The sequence below is a fragment of the Bison bison genome, unplaced genomic scaffold (assembly GCF_000754665.1).
Source record: "Bison bison bison isolate TAMUID 2011002044 unplaced genomic scaffold, Bison_UMD1.0 scf7180017864212, whole genome shotgun sequence".
NCBI classification, from domain to species: Eukaryota; Metazoa; Chordata; class Mammalia; order Artiodactyla; family Bovidae; genus Bison; species Bison bison.
Window position 1 is genome coordinate 202,410 of NW_011494784.1, and position 20,713 is coordinate 223,122.

The following is a 20,713-nucleotide window of genomic DNA, read 5'->3' on the forward strand; positions in this document are numbered from 1 at the left end:
CTCAGCTTTCTTTATAGTCCAACTCACACATCCATACATGACTACTGGAAAAACCATAACCTTGACTAGATGGACCTTTGTTGACAAAGTAATGTCTTTGCTTTTTAATATTCTGTCTAGGTTGGTTATAACTTTCCTTCCAAGGAGTAAGTGTCTTTTGATTTCATGGCTGCAATCACCATCTGCTGTGATTTTGGAGCCCCAAAATATAAAGTCAGCCACTGTTTCCACTGTTTCCCCATCTATTTGCCATGAAGTGATGGGACTGGATGCCATGATCTTAGTTTTCTGAATGTTGAGCTTTAAGCCAACTTTTCCACTCTCGTCTTTCACTTTCATCAAGAGGCTCTTTAGTTCTTCTTTGCTTTCTGCCATAAGGGTGGTGTCATCTGCATATCTGAGGTTTATTGATATTTCTCCCAGCAATCTTGATTCCAGCTTGTGCTTCAACCAGCCCAGGTGGATTAAAAATCATCCATCTTAGGGGTCCCCTGATTCTAGGGGCCAACAAAGGTAATAATGCAGATTCATGAAAAACTTTACAAATTTGATGAAACAATTCAAATTTACCTTAGACTGCATAGGCTCTGCCAAGTTTTTACTTTAGGCTGAAATTATATTATGCTGAGTTTATATACATCATGCTGACTTTTAGCTCCTGCTAGTCATACTTATATAATGTTCTTAGTCAAAAGCAAAAAAAAATATTGATAATTATTTTCTAAATATAGCCTGGTAGTTCTAATCATTCAAAACATGGAGTCCACCAGGGGAAAAGGGAACTCACAGAAGTGACAATTTGAGCCAGATATTCAGGCAAAGAAATTGCCAGTGCCAACTGGAACCTTTTTAAAATTTTTATTTAAAGGTTTTTCTCCCCTATTATAAATGTGGCACATGCTTAATTTACCCTAATAATATATTCATAAGTGTGTCAATCAATCTGGAGATATGGACCACAAATTTCCAGCTTGTCATATTTTCATTCTCTCTCTCTTTCATACTTTTCTTACTTTTGGCATTATAAGTCAGTCCTTCATTTCTGAAACTGTTCTGCCTTGGCTTTGATGACATTATGCCATGTATTCTCCTTTTATATTTTCTGAATGTCCTCTCTGTTTTCTTTGATAAAATCTATTCCATTTTCTTTCTTTTTGCCCCTAACAGTTTGTGTTCCCCCTAACTCAGTAGTCCTGAGCCCATCTCAAGGAATTCATCCATTCTAGTTGATTAAACTAGCCTATATGTTGATGATTGTCAAATTAGTATTTCCTATTTGAACCCATTCCTCAAGCAGACAATTTTTCATTTTCTTTGGAAATCTTGTTGTGAAGTGCAGAATTGGTACCATGTAGACCAACATATTATCTGCATAAAAAGTAATGTAAATCACATCCCTCATATGCTAGGAAACAGACTATTATTACTGGCATGTCCACAAACTCGTGCACATGTACATCTTAAAAGTGTGAGTTGAATATGGTCCCTATTGTATTAAGATCAAAGTTTTAAAATGCATGAAATAATTTTTAGTCTTATAGAATATCAAAGGAATCTAGTTGGAACCTTGCAAATTTGGAAGAAAACAATAATAATTTTTAAACACCATCAACTTGGTTCACCCTTGTGTCTTCTTATAGATGAACATGGTCATGTCCCTCCTGGGGATGTTCTGTCCAACACTATTTGACTTATTTGCTGAATTGGAAGACTACCATCCACTCATTGCTCTGAAATGGCTACTGGGACGCATTTTTGCTCTTCTTTTAGGCAACCTGTATGTATTTATTCTTGCCCTGATGGATGAGATTAACAACAAGGTAAATCTTGTGTCTGGATTGTCCTTGCCATCAGTACATTGTTACATTCCCAGTCTCAAGATTGCCAGAAATGCCTTTGAAATCTGTTTCAGTTTTGTTTCCAATACTCTCCTTTCTAGATTGAAGAGGAGAAGCTAGTAAAGGCCAATATTACCCTATGGGAAGCCAACATGATCAAGGCCTACAATGCTTCCCTTGCTGGAAATACCACTGGGCCACCCTTTTTTGTGCACCCTGCAGATGTACCTCGAGGACCCTGCTGGGAAACAATGGTGGGGCAGGTAATGTCACACACAGGAGTGCATAACAATTATTGGATTAAAAAGGAGCAGAGTAGAAATTTCTTCTGTAAGTGTGACCTGGTTTATATTGCTTATTAATGAAAATTGCTAAGACTTACTGACTGCTCACTATATGCTGGCTGTGAATTTCACATATATTAACTCTTGCAGTCGTCACAAGCATCCATTCAGGTAAGTAGTACATTTACGCCAGGCCTCCCTGTCCATCACCAACTCCTGGAGTCCACCCAAGCCCATGTCCATTGAGTCAGTGATGCCATCCAACCATCTCATCCTCTCTCATCCCCTTCTCCTCCTGCCTTCAATCTTTCCCAGCATCAGGGTCTTTTCAAATGAGTCAGCTCTTCGCGTCAGGTGGCCAAAGTATTGGAGTTTCAGCTTCAACATCAGTCTTTCCAATGAACACCCAGGACTGATTTCCTTTAGGATGGACTGGTTGGATCTCCTTGCAGTCCAAGGGACTTGCAAGAGTCTTCTCCAACACCACAGTTTGGTAGCATATAAAGGAAGAATGTTTTAAAATGGCCTGAGGAGATATTTTCTATATATATTATAATAAAGCACCCAGATTTAGCACCTAGGCCCAAGCAAATATTTAAATGGCACTCTAGTTAGTGTTACCTGTTTTCTATAAAAGAAGAGAAAAAGTTCATTTGGGAGCATACACTAAAGTTTATTTCAATAATGTTGAGTTTTGTCAAATAATTGCCCCTTAAGCATGAAAGGAACTGCTATTTTAGGTTTGTTGTTCTCAGATGACTGTGTAAATGACCCCAGTGCAAGACTAATGGTATTTTAGCAGATAAAAGAAATAGTGTTTCCTATGGCTTTCTGTTCAATAAAGGGAAACCAAACCAAACAAAAACAAAAACCTACTTCAGGTCTCTTATATCTATACAAATCTAATTTATATTTTGAAATGCCTTTACTTTTATCTCATTAGAATTGACATTCCTCATGTGCATTTCATAAACTGATTTTGGACTATGGTGAATAGACATTTAAAGACATGTCACAGTGCTTCTGTCAGACAACAGCTCAGTTTCAGTAGTAATGTAATCTTTGGGAAATTATTTGAATATATCTTTTTTTAGTTTTTAATTATTCATATTATTATTTGTATACATTTTGTATGATAAATGGAAAATTGAAAATTAGCATTAGTTTTATAAAACTAATTTAAACAAATATAGATATGATGTCCTTAGCTTCAGATACTCATCTGACTTAAGCAACTCATCTGTGATTTCAACTGTGGAAAAAAATAAGGAAAATGTGTATAATGCTAGACAGACATCATTGAGAACCAAGTCTGAAGAGTATAAATAAGGACTCTATTTTTTAAGCTTTCAGGGACCAGATAGGCCTTCCTTTTCCAGTTACATGTTATTAAATTCTCAGTTTTCAGACATCCATGTTTTATACATGTGTATAGGATCATACAGTGTATGAAATAATAAATGAAAGGAAAACTGCCTGCACTTGGTAGAGAGAAATTTGTGATACATGGTGTGGTAGACAGAATAAAAGCTACTCCAAAATGTCCATGTTCTAATTCCTGGAAATTGTGAATATGTTACCTTACATAGCAAAATGGACTTTAGCAATGTGAGTAAGCTAAATATCTGGGGATAGGAAAAGTATCCTGGATTATATAGGTGAGCCTAACAAAATTACAACATGCTTATACATGGGAGGCAAGAGTGAGAAAAACTGGATGTGACAGTGGAAACAGAGGTTGGAGTGATGCTCTTTAAAAGTGAAGGAAGGGAGCCATGAGCCTGTTTTTATTGAGTCTTTTTTTATCACTTCTAGGCTGTCCCCTAAATCCTCAGCAAAAGTTGAGAGAAATGAAAAAAAAAAAAAAAGTAGTTTTCACAGACTCAAAGAGTTTGAGACATTCTCTTAATAGACATCCCAGAATGCAGACTGGCATGAGGGCTAAGAAACGTATTCTTTACCAAGAAAACACCTGAATTAAACAGGATTAATAGAACTAACTGTAAAGAATAAGGTGGAAGCTGCTCACTTCTGAAGAGGAAGCAGCAATTAATTAGACATGAATGTCAATGCAATCTAGAAAACATCTTTCTGATTATTCAGAAGCTTCTGGGATAGTCCTCTGCATCCTGAATTAAAATAAATAAAAAAATATTTATTTAATTATTCTTCTTGGAGCCCCTGTACCATGCTGCTTGTCTTTTTCTTTTTTTAAGATCCTGTCCCTAGTGGTTTTCTTTGCTTCATTATCTTTTCTGACTGCTGTTTGTAGTTGGGGTTCCCTTTTCTGTTTCACCTTCCTTTCTTAAAAGGAACAGGCAGCACTAGTGGGAAAGCTTGTGGGAGCTGGAGGAGGGAAGGGCTGTGATTCTGAACAGAACGTTGATGAGGGAGGTGGGATCCATGGGGGCAAAGAGAACACAGGGGATGTAAAAACCCTGAGTGCTGGGAAGGTCTGGTGTTTAAGAGATCAATAGGTATATCCATGTACCTGGAAACATTAATTTTAAGCACTTTTAAAACAAAGTCATTCCAGAAGAAATAGTATCAGCAGCTTCTAGAGATGCATCCCAAAGAATTATTCATTGTTCTCTGAGAACATTCCAGATGTTTCCTCTTCTTCTCTGTGGATGTCCTCTCCTCTGTTGTCCTTCAAGGATACCGTGGAACTCAGGCTTTCTTTGATTATAAGGATTTGGTGACTCCTTTACGTCTCCAGGAAATCTCAAGATGTAGTCACTTAGTCTCATCTCCAATGGCATTTGATAGGTAGGCAGCAGAACAATTCTTGGGAGATCACTATTTGAAGCTGTATACTGAGGTCTGCATTTTGGGGACAGAGAGAAAGCAGACTACTACTGAAGATAATGACAACAATGGCTCACAGTTATCAAATTCTTGTGTGCCAGGCATTATCTCTTTGAATTTTTATTAATAAATTGCCCTCCAAGTTATATCATTATCCCCGTTTTATAGATGAGGAGACCATAACTTAGAAAAGCAAAGAGACCTTAAAGGAAGACCTTAAAGGAGACCTTAAAGGAAGCCAGTGATAGGAACCCAAATTTGACCTACAGAGTCTGATCAGAGTTTATGTCCTCCACAGTGCCGAATCATCCTCCAGAAACATAACTAGCATCAGTGCGTGCTCCCCAGGATCCTGCCATGGAAAATCTATAGTCTTTGTGATACGCCTTCTCTATTATTTCCCTGGTGGCTCAAACAGTAAAGAATCTGCCTTCAGTGTGGGAAATCTGGATTTGATCCCTGGGTTGGGAAGATCCCCTGGAGAAGGAACTGGCTACCCACTGCAGTATTCTTGCCTGGAGAATTCCATGGACAGAGGAGCCTGATGAGCTACAGTCCATGGGGTTGCAAAGAGTCAGACACAACTGAGAGAGACTAACACTAACACTGCTAGTTAATGATAGTCTTAGATTTATTGATCAAAGCTTCCCAAGCATTTTATTACTACATGTCAGGAGTGTGAAGTGTGAGGTGTGGAGTGCAGTGGTCTGCAGAAGGCCTGCAGGGAAGCCATGCTCCATCCTGACTAGCACACTAGGAACTGGGACTGAATGATGTTCCCTTGGTGGGCTAGACCACCATTTTGGGAATTTCCTTTCTTATAAAGCAGTATATTCCTTCTATGGTGTGTTAATAAATATTTTCACATAATGTTGGAATCCTCTTCTGCTATTTTATGTAAAAGTTAGGACACTGGTTAGGGGAAGAATCAGACTTCAACCATTGGGATGAGGGTGCTTAGGAGTTTGTGGAGGACTTCAAAATCACTCTGAAATTATCTCTTACTGAGGAAGTCTTTTCAAGCTCATGGTGGAAACCTAAAAATATCCCTCATAGCCTGCCACTAATGGATGCTAATTATTAGAATCTGAACTCAAGTTTCCTGGGGAATGGAAAGAAGAATAAACAAGAGTAGGGAAGAGAAAAGTTATGTTCAGTAATAACTGCAAGAATTTACTGTTACTCAATCATTCACTCCATGTTTATTAAGTGCATATTAAGTGGTGGGCATTGTGCTAGACACTGGAGGTCCAGTGGGGAACAAAAGTGGGTCTCTTCTTTGTCCTTGTGAGAATTACCATCTCTTAGGAAGAACAAAACCATTAATTAAATAAATATATAACATTTAAGGACAGGTCATGGTGAAGAGTTCTGACAAAATGTGGTACACTGGAGAAGGGAATGGCAAACCACTTCAATGTTCTTGCCCTAAGAACCACATGAACAGTATGAAAAGGCAAAAAGATAGGACACTGAAAGATGAACTCCCCAGGTCGGTAGGTGCTCAATATGCTACTGGAGATCGGTGGAGAAATAACTCCAGAAAGAATGAAGGGATGGGGCCAAAGCAAAAACAATAACCCGTTGTGGATGGGACTGGTGATGGAAGCAAGGTCCGATGCTATAAAGAGCAATATTGCATAGGAACCTGGAATGTTAGGTCCATGAATCAAGGCAAATTGGAAGTGGTCAAACAGGAGATGGCAAGAGTGAACGTCAACATTCTAAGAATCAGCGAACTAAAATGGACTGGAATGGGTGAATTTCACTCAGATGACCATTATATCTACTACTGTGGGCAGGAATCCCTTAGAAGAATGAAGTAGCCCTCTTAGTCAACAAAATAGTCTGAAATGTAGTACTTGGATGCAATCTCAAAAGTGACAGAATGATCTCTGTTCATTTCCGAGGCAAACCATTCAATATCACAGTAATCCAAGTCTATGCCCTGACCAGTAATGCTAAGAAGCTGAAGTTGAATCTCTCTATGAAGGCCTACAAGACTTTCTAGAACTAACACTGAAAAAAGATGTCCTTTTCATTATAGGGGACTGGAATGCAAAAGTAGGAAGTCAAGAAATACCTGTAGTAACAGGTAAATTTGGCCTTGGAATACAGAATGAAGCAGGGCACGGCTAATAGAGTTTTGCCAAGAGAACGCACTGTTCATAGCAAAAACCCTCTTCCAACAACACAAGAGAAGACTCTACACATGGACATCTCCAGATGGTCAACACCGAAATCAGACTGGTTATATTCTTTGCAGCCAAAGGTGAGAAAGCTCTATACAGTCAGCAAAAACAAGACTGGAAGCTGACTGTGGCTCAGATCATGAACTCCTTATTTCCAAATTCAGACATAAATTGAAGAAAGTAGGGAAAACCACTAGACCATTCAGGTATGACCTAAATCAAATCCCTTATGATTATACAGTGGAAGTGAGAAATAGATTTAAGGGACTAGATCTGATAGACAGAGTGCCTGATGAACTATGGACGGACATTTGTGATATTGTGCAGGAGACAGGGATCAAGACCATCCCCAAGAAAGAGAAATGCAAAAGAGCAAAATGGCTGTCTGAGGAGGCCTTACAAATAACTGTGAAAAGAAGAGAAGCAAAAAGCAAAGGTGAAAAGGAAAGATATCCATTTGAATGCAGAGTTCCAAAGAATAACGAGGAGAGCTTAGAAAGACTTCCTCAGTGATCAGTGTAAAGAAATAGAAAAAAACAATAGAATATGAAAGACTAGAGATCTCTTCAAGGTTACTAGAGATACCAAGGGAACACTTCATGCAAAGATGGGCTAAATAAAGGACACAAATGGTATGGACCTAATAGAAGCAGAAGATACGAAGAAGAGGTGGCAAGAATACACAGAAGAACTGTACAATAAAGATCTTCATGACCCAGGTAATCATGATGGTGTGATCACTCACCTAGAGTTAGACATCTTGGAATGTGAAGTCAAGTGGGCCTTAGAAAGCATCACTACAAACAAAGCTAGTAGAAGTGATGGAATTCCAGTTGAGTTATTTCAAATCCTGAAAGATGATGCTGTGTAAGTGCTGCACTCAATATGACAGCAAATTTGGAAAACTCAACAGTGGCCACAGGACTGGAAAAGGTCAGTTTTCATTCCAATCCCAAAGAAAGGCAATGCCAAAGAATGTTCAAACTACCACACAATTGTACTCATTTCACACGCTAGTAAAGTAATGCTCAAAATTCTATAAGCCAGGCTTCAACAATACGTGAACCGTGAACTTCCAGATGTTCAAGCTGGATTTAGAAAAGGCAGAGGAACCAGAGATCAAATTGCCAGCATCTGGTGGATCATCAAAAAAGCAAGAGAGTTCCAGAAAAACATCTATTTCTGCTTTATTGACAATTTCTGCCTTTGACTGGATCACAATAAACTGTGGAAAATTCTGAAAGAGATGGGAATACCAAACCACCTGACCTGCCTCTTGAGAAATCTGTATGCAGGTCAGGAAGCAACAGTTAGAACTGGACATGGAAAAACAGACTGGTTTCAAAAAGGAAAAGGAGTACATCAAGCAGTTGCTTATTTAACTTCTATGCAGAGGACATCATGAGGAACACTGGGCTGGAAGAAGCACAAGCTGGAATGGAGATTGCAGGGAGAAATATCAATAACCTCAGATATACAGATGTTATCACATTTATGGCAGAAAGCAAAGAAGAACTAAAGAGCCTCTTGATGAAAGTGAAAGAGGAGAGTGAAAAAATTGGCTTAAAGCTCAACATTCAGAAAACTAAGATCATGCCATCTGGTCACATCACTTCATGGGAAATAAATGGTGAAACAGTGGAAACAGTGAGAAACTTTATTTTGGGGGGCTCCAAAATCACTGCAGATGGTGACTGCAGCCATGAAATTAGAAGACGCTTGCTCCTTGGAAGAAAAATTATGACCAACCTAGGCAGTATATTAAAAAGCAGAGACATTACTTTGCCAACAAAGGCCCATTTAGTCTAGGTTATGGTTTTTCCAGTAGTCATATATGGATGTGAGAGTTGGACTATAAAGAAAGCTGAGTGCCAAAGAATTGATGCTTTTGAACTGTGGTGTTGGAGAAGGCTGCTGAGAGTCCCTTGGACTGCAAGGAGATCCAACTAGTCCATCCTAAGGGAAATCAGTCCTGAATATTCATCAGAAGGTCTGATGTTGAAGCTGAAACTCCAATACTTTGGCCACCTCATGCGAAGAACTGACTCAGTTGAAAAGACTCTGGTTCTGGGAAAGATTGAATTGGGAGGAGAAGGGGATGACAGAGGATGAGATGGTTGTGTGGTATCACCGACTTGATGGACATGATTTTGACTAAACTCCGGGAGTTGGTGATGGACGGGGAGGTAGGCATGCTGTAGTCCATTGAGTTTCAAAGAGTCGGACATGACTGAGTGACTGAACTGAATTGATAACATTTACAATTTTATAGTGTCAACAAAGCACTACAAGAATGCAGTGCATGCCATCTGAGAAGGTTGCATGGGCTTTAAAGTACAGAATTCAGTGGTTTTTAGTAAATGTTTATGTTGTTAATGGAGTACGTCAAGGCTGTATATTGTCACCCTGCTTATTTAACTTATATGCAGAGTACATCATGAGAAATGCTGGGCTGGAAGAAGCACAAGCTGGAATCAAGATTGCCAGGAGAAATATCAATAACCTCAGATATGCAGATGACACCATCCTTATGGCAGAAAGTGAAGAGGAACTAAAAAGCCTCTTGATGAAAGTGAAAGAGGAGGGTGAAAAAGTTGGCTTAAAGCTCAACATTCAGAAAACGAAGATCATGGCATCTGGTCCCATCACTTTATTGGAAATAGATGGGGAAACAGTGGAAACAGTGTCAGACTTTATTTTTCTGGGCTCCAAAATCACTGCAGATGGTGACTGCAGCTATAAAACTAAAAGACGCTTACTCTTTGGAAGACAAGTTATGACCAACCTAGATAGCATATTGAAAAGCAGAGACATTACTTTGCCAACAAAGGTCCATCTAGTCAAGGCTATGGTTTTTCCAGTTGTCACGTATGGATGTGAGAGTTGGACTGTGAAGAAAGCTGAGCGCCGAAGAATTAATGCTTTTGAACTGTGGTGTTGGAGAAGACTCTTGAGAGTCCCTTGGACTGCAGGGAGATCCAACCAGTCCATTCTAGAAGAGATTAGTCCTGGGTGTTCATGGGGAACACATGTATACCTGTGGCAGATTCATTTTGATATATGGCAAAACCAATACAATATTGTAAAGTTAAATTAAATAAAATTAAAAAAAAGAAAACAAACAAACAAAAAAAAACAGCTTGAACATCTGGGGAAAAAAAAAGACTGATGCTAAAGCTGAAACTCCAATACTTGGCCACCTCATGCGAAGAGTTGACTGATTGGAAAAGACCATGATGCTGGGAGGGATTAGGGGCAGGAGGAGAAGGGGATGACAGAGGATGAGAGGGCTGGATGGCATCACTGACTCGATGGACGTGAGTCTGAGTGAACTCCCGGAGTTGGTGATGGACAGGGAGGCCTGGCATGGGGTCGCAAAGGGTGGGACACGACTGAGCGACTAAACTGAACTGATGTTGTTAATCACAATAGCATTTGTTTTTTAAGAGCTCACAGCATTTTTTTGTGTTAACACCCATTTTTATTTCCCCTTGAGTGTTATTAAATTGTTTCCAGTTTTGATCTGGGAGAAACAATGCTTTCATAATTATATGTATAGATTGACACTTGCCATAAGATACATTTCTAGATGTGGATTTGCTTCATCAAATTCCACACACTTACAATGGGATGGATCTTCACAAAAGTCCTGCCCCCACCACTCCAAATGATACACCAGTTTAATTTCCCCATCAGTTTATGGCAGTGCCTGTTTCACCATACTCTCATCAATATGGGAGAGCATGGGTTTTAAAATATTTATCACTGTGTAAATAACAACTGTATTTTTATAAGGAATTAAATCCTTTTTTATTTTTATAAGGAATTAAGTACTTTTGAATGTTTTAATTAACTATATTTTCTTATTTTTTATATGTGCCATTTGCCATTCTTTTCCTTTGAATTGCCCATCTGTTGCACTGATTTGTAAAAGTTTTTAATGTGTTAGAAAAACTAGTCTTCTATCATATATGCCACAAGTACATTTTACAAGTTTGTCTTTTAATTTTATAAATAGCACTGCTTGTCAGATTAAACTGCTAACTTTCCGTGTTGTCAGTATTTTCCTGTTTTGTGTTCTTGTATCAGGCTTATAAAAGTTTCTCAGTAAAAAGCCTTTTGATCCAGTGGTTTGAGCACAGGAAATAATTATTTTTAAACTAGTAAAATAGGGGTGAAACATTTTTAACTGGCTCGATATGCTTAACTAGTTTACCATTAGTTGCAGTTTCAAGTTAATATTGCTTAGAAAGCATGATAAATTTGATGTCAACCTTAGGACCATATGAAGGGAGAAATGCTTGTTTTAATACACATACTATTTCAACAGGAATTTGTGCGACTGACTGTTTCTGATGTTCTGACCACCTATGTCACAATTCTCATTGGGGACTTTCTCCGAGCATGTTTTGTGAGGTTTTGCAACTACTGTTGGTGCTGGGATTTGGAATACGGATATGTAAGTGTGATATTCATCTTTCTCTTAGCAGATCATTCCTTTGTGACTCATCATTTATACATACAGTGCAAGAAGAAGAATTAGGAGGTAGGATGGTCTTTCAGATGTCAATAAGCAAAGACCAATGAGGACAGTTTTGATTCAGAAGGAGATAAGACTTGAATATCATGGCTTGCAGTAGTCTAACAAAATTAGATTCTAGTAAAATTATAGGTGGCAAAAGCAGTGACTTTAACCCATATGTTAAATTGGTGAACTCAGTAAATCTTGGGTCCACAGTCTGTACCCTTCCCATGAAGTTTGCTGGCATTTCTAGAAGCAGGGCAAGATGAGTAGTATCAACTGTACATTTTCTGTTAATTCCTTTGAAAATACTAAGCAAACTCCTGGACACTTATCAAGTGCATCACTGTGCAGTATGTTGGGGGATGAAGGCATCAGTGATTATGCTGCTTGCTTCATAAAGCTCACAGTCTAATAAGCACTCAGCAGAGACACAGCAGGGGGCTGTAAGAGGCCCAGGGTGCTGCTAGGGCTCTGGTAAGTGGTGGGGTAGAATTCCAGCAAGTTGACTTGCTTCCCCATAGCAACAGCACAGGTTTCTCTGAGCCCCATTGGTGTTGATTCCATCATTAACCCCCGTCTTTGTTCAATGCCAGATCCCCTACAAAGCTTGAGAGTGGTAGCAGAACACACATCTCTGTGTCCTCCTTTTGCACATGAAACTGTTATTTTGGGAAACAGGACTTGAGGAGTTGATACTACTTATTTGCTCAAATATTTCCAGTGGTTTCTAAATATTTAGAATGAATTTGAATCTCTGTCCAGGGCTATCGATACCCTTTGTGATCTTCTGCTTTTTTCCCCTCTGAACTCATCTCCTATCACTTTTGCTCTTGCTTTGTAAAATCTATAAACATTGGGGTTCTTTGTTATGCTCAAACACAGATGCTCCTTGCATCTGCCCTAGCTGTTCTTCCTCTGGGGGTGCAGTTTCCTAGAATTTGCTGGGACTGATTCTTATCATTAAGGACTCAGCTTATAAGTCACCTCCTTCAAGCTTTTCTCTGACCTTCCAATCTAAGGTGGCCCTTCAGGCACTCTCTGTTTCAGCACAGTTTTATTTTCTTTATACAATGTATAACTACTTGACATCTTCTGTTTTGAAAGTGCTTATTATCTGTCTCCCTCTGTTGGAATGAAAGCTTTCTCAAAACAGAGGCCTTGACCTCATGCTTTGAGCTGTGCTTGTCACATAGCAGGAGTTATTTTGACTGGCTGACTCAGTGTTGAACCTCCACATTTCAACACCATTAAGGCAACACTGTCTGCTGACAGAACTCTGCTTGCTTCCTGGATGTGCCCTGGAGTCAAGTTCTGCCCTAGTGTTCTTGAGCTAATGATGTTTTTCTTCTCCCCAGTAAAGGGATATTCTTCCCTGCTGGTCTTCTTCTTGTCTCATGCCTTCTAGTTTCTGGTCAAGTCCTATATTCAGAACTATTTTTAAGACTCCAGGCTAGATCCTCTACCTGACTTTGAGACTGTACCTTTTATGAGGTCATCTCTGTCTTTCTTCCGGAAAGTGCTTCTTGGAGGAGCCAGAAGGTCATGTTGTTTGGTAGACGATGGTGAGGTAATGCTATAGATCCAGAATGCTCTTGTGTTGCTTCCCCGTTCTCTGCTGTGAAGTATTCAGCTGGCTTGGTTTCATTTCTATTTTCCTGGCCTGATTCAGCTCTTCTGAAGCAAGCATAAAAATTGCTATTTCTTTCTTAGACCATCACTCAGCTTATGCTTGCCTTTTATCCCTTTTTTCTTCTTAAGTGCTAGAAAATTTTGCTTCAAATATGAAGTCAATATAACATGACCTGTATGCATAAAAGCTGTAATTAAATCACTAATTTATTATTTATTGAGTGCTGATAGTGCTCTTGGGTTAGTATGAAGTATAGGAAAACAGACAAAATCTGTTTGAGGTCACAGCGAGTGAATTTTCTTCCATGTTACCTTTGGAAGGCTCATCAGAGAGAAACTCAGCAGTGAAACAAGTTTTGAAACATTAAAGTTGGACGCTGGATCTTTAATATGGATTTTATTATCACTGACCCACCAGGTGGATAGTTTACAGAGCTGAGTGCCTACTAGTCACAAACTATCATGAGCAAACCTCTGTGCCAGCTGATAAGAGGATCAGTTCAGTTCAGTTCCGTCTCTCAGTCGTGTCCGACTCTTTGCGACCCCATGAATTGCAGCACGCCAGGCCTCCCTGTCCATCACCAACTCCCGGAGTTCACTCAAACTCACGTCCATCGAGTCGGTGATGCCATCCAGCCATCTCATCCTCTGTCATCCCCTTCTCCTCCTGCCCCCAGATAGGAGGATACAGAGATGTAAAAGTTGTAAGCCTAAGGAGAGGTTGCAAATGTGGGTCTGCAGGCTAGAGTCAGCTGACAGATATTTTTATTCTGGTCTGCAGTATTGTTTCTTCTTTTTTTTTTTTTGATGAGCTAATATTTTAAATCTTGGAGCTTTACATTAAAAAAATATGGATCTCTTATTTTTCCTGACATATTGTAAGGCCCATATTCCCACGCTGGAGAAAATGGCAGGAGCTGAGGATATTGCCCTCTTTCAGTAAAATATTCATTCACCAATTCTTCACACTCTGCTACAAGCTTCCCTTGTCAGCACAGAGCAGGAAATGTAATTGCACACTGGAGACACCATGACTTTTGTTGGGGTTGTGAGGTAGAGATCAATAGAAATGCAAAGACAGGATGAATTAAGAAACATTTGAGCCAAATATTGAATAAAAATCAAAATTTCAAAAGATTGAGATGGAAGAACGCATTCTCAGTGGACGGACTGATGGAAGGCAGGGCCCAGCAGCTAGCAAGTATGGACAGTGCAGATAGAGATCTAGAATCTAAATGGTGCTGCTTTAGCGAAGAAGAGAATGATGAGAATGTGTTTCTGATCTTCTGGACTTCCTGACTGGCAATATGAGTCCAGAAAGTACCTTGCTTGAAGCAAAGGAGAACCTGAGATGGGCAGAAGAGATGCTTTTAAGAATCCTTTCAGGAATGAAAGAGAAAAGATGTCCATTTCTGCTACTAAAGAATTTTTTTTTCCTGAACTTTAAAAATAATGCCAGTTCATTGTTAAAAAGTCTGTAAAAGGTAATAGAAACTTACTATGAAAATAAAAATAACAGGTTATACTATCATTCAGGACATTACTTCATTGAATTGTAGAGTATTAATATTTATTTCAGTTTAGTTTAGTTCAGTTGCTCAGTCGTGTCTGACTCTTTGCAACCCCATGAATCGCAGCACGCCAGCATACCTAAATAAATATTTATTTAGGTATGGATAAACATGTACTGTAGATTTATATGTTTTACTATAGACTTTTGTAAACACATATAAGCATGTATCTTATTGACTAGTTACTTGCATTTTTCACCCAATGGTGATCTTTCTCTATGTTATTAACTGGTCTTTTATAATTTTTAAATGACTGTGTATGATTCTACATATGAATTTACTATAATTAGCTATTTTTTATTTGTTGTCAGTTAATTGTACCTAATGGTTTATTATTATAATAAACACTGTGATCACATTTATTTATATCCATGCAGATAAATATCTCCATAGATAAATCATAGTGGTATGCACAAATTATTTCCTTATGAGAAATTTCTCTAAATTGAATTGACCACTCATAGAGAAGATATTTTTGAAAAAGTACATTCACATTTTCTACAGCTAACCTCTATAAAATGTAAACTCTGCAGACTCCAGCATTAGACTCAGAGATCCATAAAATGTTAAGGTTAGGTGAAATTTTGACAAAATAAATCATAATGCTTTTATTTTACCCATAAAAAAAATCAAGAGTCTGTGAATTGAAGTGAGTTCCTTAAGTTATTTAGTCAGAGGATAAATAAGGACAATGAAGTGTTCTTTTCTTTTTTGAAAGTTATTATGTTTAGTATACTGAATTACATACTGATTAAATCTGAGTAAATTGGGTTTAAAGTGACCTTATATATTTTTCCAGTTGTAAATTCACAGCCAAAGTATCATCACAACAAACCTAAGAGGATGAATTGAGGTAGGAAAATTACTGGCTAGGAGCAGACTATTAGACCATGTAATATAAGTTAATCTTTCTGTAAGGTTTCTCTGAGCATAGCAGATGGTTCTCAATGTTTCTAAAGAGTTCACTGGCTCGTGGAAGTGGAATGCTTTGCTCACAGAAAGAATTTTAACCACCCTGATTCAGCAAAATCACCCTGAGGCCTCTTGTAAACTCTGGATTTTATAATGGCTCGATACTACTCTCACTTTAATTTATGTTGACACCATCCTTGCCATTTGTCAATGAAGTAAGTAAAGAGCATCCAGGAAGACATGGACTGAATACATGGCATGAGGTAAGAGTATATTCAATCAAATTAAAACCTCAGTGTTTTGTTTAAAATTACATTTTTAAGGTGCTGCTGCTGCTAAGTCGCTTCAATCGTGTCCGGCTCTGTGCGACCCGATAGATGGCAGCCCACCAGGCTCCCCCATCATTTTTAAGGTGGTCCTCACTAAATTCCACTTTATGTAAGTGGAAAATATGGAAGATTTCCCTGAGATCTGATGAAAGGAGTACTAGATTACCTATAAATAAGAGGCATATGATTCACAGACCATCAGAGGATATTCCTAGTTATATTACACTGTATTATATTTTTCTGTAGTGCTTACTATGTGTTAGAACATCTACAAAATACATATGTTATTCTGTATAATCATGCCAGCAACACTATGAAGTAGATATTTTCCTCCTTTATAGTAAGCTGAGAATTAGAGATGCTTAATAATTTGCTCAAAGACAATTTAACTGGTTAGTGGTGGAGCTAGGACTGAAACCCACATCTGATTGACTTCAAAGCCATGAACCAGCCTTCCATCATATTGAATTTTTGCTGTAATGCTTACCCCTAGAAACATCAAGGACTCTGCCAAAGCATGACTAATTCATGAGCCAGCCCATGGCATTTGTTACTCAAATGCTTAGACAGGTTTCTTACTGTAGAATGGAAATGGCAGGAGGAACTGGGATGTAGAATTAGGAGATAGGGAGATATTCCTTATCTGGGAATGAGATACTATTCAGGGGTCCAGGGAAGAGGGTATGATAAAGAGTCAGTAAGAAGTCATCGGTCCCCAGTGAGGGGATGAGAACATGCGCAAAGGGACAAGAACAGGCTGGGCTGGATGGAATCTATCTACAGGCAGTGAGGGTTAGACAAAGCCCTGAGGTGCTGAATTATCCTAGAAGATAAGGCTTGGATTTGCCCTAGGTTAGTAGTTCTTAAATTTGAGCGTATATCAGAGTGCTCTGAAGGCACATGAAAACACAGAGTTTCTGATTCAGTAGATCTGGATGGGGCTTGAGAATTTACTAAGAACTTCCCAGGTGTTGATGTGTGGATGGTCTGGGGACCACCATCGCATACTATTGCCCCGGAGCCCTAGTCCAGGCCAGTCTGCAGCTCTCAGGAGTGTGATTCCAGCTGTGGGGAATGAGATTTGTGTGAAGAAAGCAGGTCACTGCAGTGACAGAATTACCTCTGAGATCCTGAATTTCATGTCACAATATCCAGAGGTTGATGATTTGCCAGAAATAACTAAACTCGCAGAGAGAGAATGGATTTTCTCAGACTTTTTAGTCCAGTGAGCACCATATGTCTTCTTTCTGGGTAGCTAACTGTGACTCTAGCCCACTGCAAACAAAGGCCTAAAAATAAAGCAAGATAATTTCTAGTTCCTTGACTATTATGGACCTCAACCAAAATCCAAGTAGGTTCTTCTGTTGCTAGTTCCTAAAAATCTTATTTCGGGTGAGCAGCCCTTAGAGACTTCTCTACATTTATTCCATTTGAATCATTTTGTTATCTCAGGTTTCAAGAAAACCTGGGTTTTTTTTTTTCCCTCAAGCATCATTTACTTTTAACCTTTTTATATTTTAGAGGCAAACTTTGCAATTTGGTTTACACTCATGAATGCATTGTCTTAAAAATGAAACTAAAATGTTATCTCATATTTTAAAAAAATTCACCTCAAAAAGAATGAGCCTTGAATTTCACACCTGTGTGTGTGTGTTTGCTTTCTTACATTTGTTCTGCTTTTAGAGTGTGGATTTCTGAATTTAATACATAGAATATAAATTCCATTTTTAAGGTGCTTAGAGAGAAGCAAGTCTTTAATAACTGAGTCAATCAATAATAGATTTTAGATTAGAAAGGGATCTTAGAAATTATCTAGAAGTAAGCAAACTTTCTCTGTAAAAGACTGCATAGTAAGTATTTTCACTTCTGCAGGTATGTTATTGTGATGTAAGAAAAGTATTTTGGTTTTCATCCCAGTTCTTGGTCAGAGCTCCTAAAATCTTTGTAGGTTTCTAAGCATTGAAGGTTCTAAGAACATCTTGTATTCTTATATTTGGTCTTCAGTCCTGACTCTTGATGCAGAGTTCCTAAATTCCTTTGGATATCTTGGATGATAGGAGCATTATTTGTTCAATGAGGCAGCTCCTGGTGGGCTCCTGGATAGGAGGCTGGTTAGCAAAAGACCTGGCCATAATTAGAAGCTTGGAAATTTCAACCTTATTCCCCCATCCACCAGGGAAAGGAGAGAGGCTGGAAGCTGAGTTAATGATTGGTCTTGTCCATGTGATGAAGTCTCCATAAAAATCTCTGAACCTTGGGGTTTGGAGAACTTCCAGGTTGCTGAATATACTGAGAGGCTGGGAAGAGGGTGCACTTGGAGAAGGCAAAGAAACACTGTACTCTTTCCCCGCACCTTGCCCATGCATCTTTTTTTTTTTTAACTCACTATTCCTGAGTTGTGTCCTTTTATAATAAACCAGTAATCTGGTAAACAGTTTTCCTGAGACCTGTGAGCTGTTCTAGCAAATGATCAAACCTGAGGAGGGAGTCATGGGAATCTCTAATCAGCATAGATGACAACCTGAGCCTTCAATGAATGGGTCTTGTGGGGACAAGACCTTAACCTGTGGGGTCTGTTAGTGTCTGAATTGAGTTAAATTGTAGGACATTCAGTTGATGTCTACAGAGAGAAACAGTTGGTTTGCAGGGTTGGGGGTGGCGGGAGTATCATGAATAAGTGTAGTCATGGAGGAAAATGAGTGATTTTCCTTCCATCAAGTGATATGATCTCTGTTGTACCTATTAAACTCCTGTTTTCATCCCAAACAGCAATAGACAATACATAAATGAATGAATGCAGCTATGTTCTAAAAAACAACTTTATCCACAAAAATTGGTGGTGGCCAGATTTGGCTCCTAAGCCATAATGCACCAATCCCTGATCTAGTTCATTCCATCAATTTATCTGTGAGGAAACTGAGGCCTGAATTAATCAGTGACTGGCTCAGCTCACCCAGCTAGGAAATGGCAGGCAAAGTCTCATACTAAGATCCGAATCCCAGGCGAGTGTCTGTAGCACAAACCTGCTGGCACAGTAGGGGCCCTCTACCCTTTCTCTGAATCGAGTTAATCAATTTATGCATCAAAGCTGTCATTCCTTCAGCTGCGCCTGCCGCACACACGGTATGAAGCCAGGGGTTCCTAGTGTGTCCTTTGTGCTTTTCTAGTCACTTGGTTATAAAAATATCTCATCTCAAATGGCCTTTAAGAGGTTTATGTGCTTATGAAAATAAAAGAAATGTACTTCTGAACGTTTGAATTTTTTTCATTTTCCTCAGTTTGGTGGGCTAAATCTGACACTCTTCTAAAGAGGCCAAGGTTGAAGGTTTGATTCGTAAATGGACACAGAGAAGAGCCGTTTCAAGGCCACAGATGGTGCCGGCCACCGACTGAGCGTTTGTCACATGCGTTCTGTGATCTCACAGGGCTCCAGGAGAAAAGGGAAGTTGATGCAGAGCAAAGGGCTCCTGAAAAAGAGAAAGCTAACATTTCTCCAGATTAGAAGCAGTTCATCTTCTTCATTTTTCCATGAAAACCACACTTTTCTCGTTGTTGATTATAGAACAAACACTGTCAACTGAACCTCTTTGCATCTTACATTAAGCTTCATCTGCAAACTAAGTGAAACACTATATAATCTTTAGTAATATCCTTAGTGAACTTACCTTGAAATCGTCTGTAATTTTTGTTCTGCCAAATATATAGGGCTATTTATTATTTCATTATGTATCATATTATTATTATATTTTGCTATTTAACCATTCTTGTTATGTCAGATTTGCCATTTACTCCCTGAATCTGTCACGAGGCACATCATCCATATCTTTCAGTTAAGTAGGAGAATACTGCTGCCTTTGGGGAAATGACAAAGTTGATGCCTGGATTCAAGAATTCTTGAGGCAGAGTGTTCAAAATTTGTGAAAGATTTGTTGGGGTTCCAAATCAGAGACCTATTCTGTCTTCTTACAAACATATGTTTGGACTCTTGGGTTTAAGAAGAACTGAGACACTCTCAGGTTATCTCTGTGTGTATGCGTGTGTGTGTGTGTGTGTGTGTGTGCTGAGGAGGAGTTATTATGAGGATACACATGGTCTGAAGCCACATCTGCCAATGTCAGGATCTGGGGCAGTAATCGGGTCCTGCCACTCTATTACTCTGTCTTCGTGGTCCTCTCACTTTATATTTTTTGCTGTTCTCTTCTCTTGGTACCAATTAGCCGATTTCCTGATTGATTATTCCCTATATCAAATTAAATAGAGCCTGCTTTATTGTGGCTAACTAGCATTACTCCATGAGTAGAGTTTTCCTTCTGAGAAGCCTAATGTGTTGCTAGGAAACCTTTGGCTGAGAAGCCCAGCTCACTTCCAGTTGGTGGTGTCTGCATACAACGAACAACCAGGTGCTGTTGCCCTGAACATGCTGGTATTATCTAGGATATGAACACTGGACATTGATTTGAATAACTTTTTTAACTTTGTTGTATTTTTAGCTCTTTTTTTTATTGTAAAAGAAATTCACATTTTTTGTTGAAAAGTATTTTAAGTATGCAAAACTTAAGAAAATAAGGTATAATCCATTACCTACGTATAACAACTATTAATATACTGATTACTTTTAAGTTTTT

General features: G+C 38.8%; 1 protein-coding gene across 1 annotated transcript in view; it reads left to right on the top strand.

The window, feature by feature from the left end:
• TMC1 (transmembrane channel-like 1) overlaps positions 1-20,713 on the top strand; it is a 137,340-nt gene that overhangs the window by 98,673 nt on the left and 17,954 nt on the right. The window contains exons 12-14 of the mRNA XM_010844885.1: positions 1,641-1,820; positions 1,940-2,101; positions 11,453-11,581. Coding sequence (XP_010843187.1) covers positions 1,641-1,820; positions 1,940-2,101; positions 11,453-11,581 — 471 coding nt within the window. The remainder of the gene's footprint in view (positions 1-1,640; positions 1,821-1,939; positions 2,102-11,452; positions 11,582-20,713) is intronic.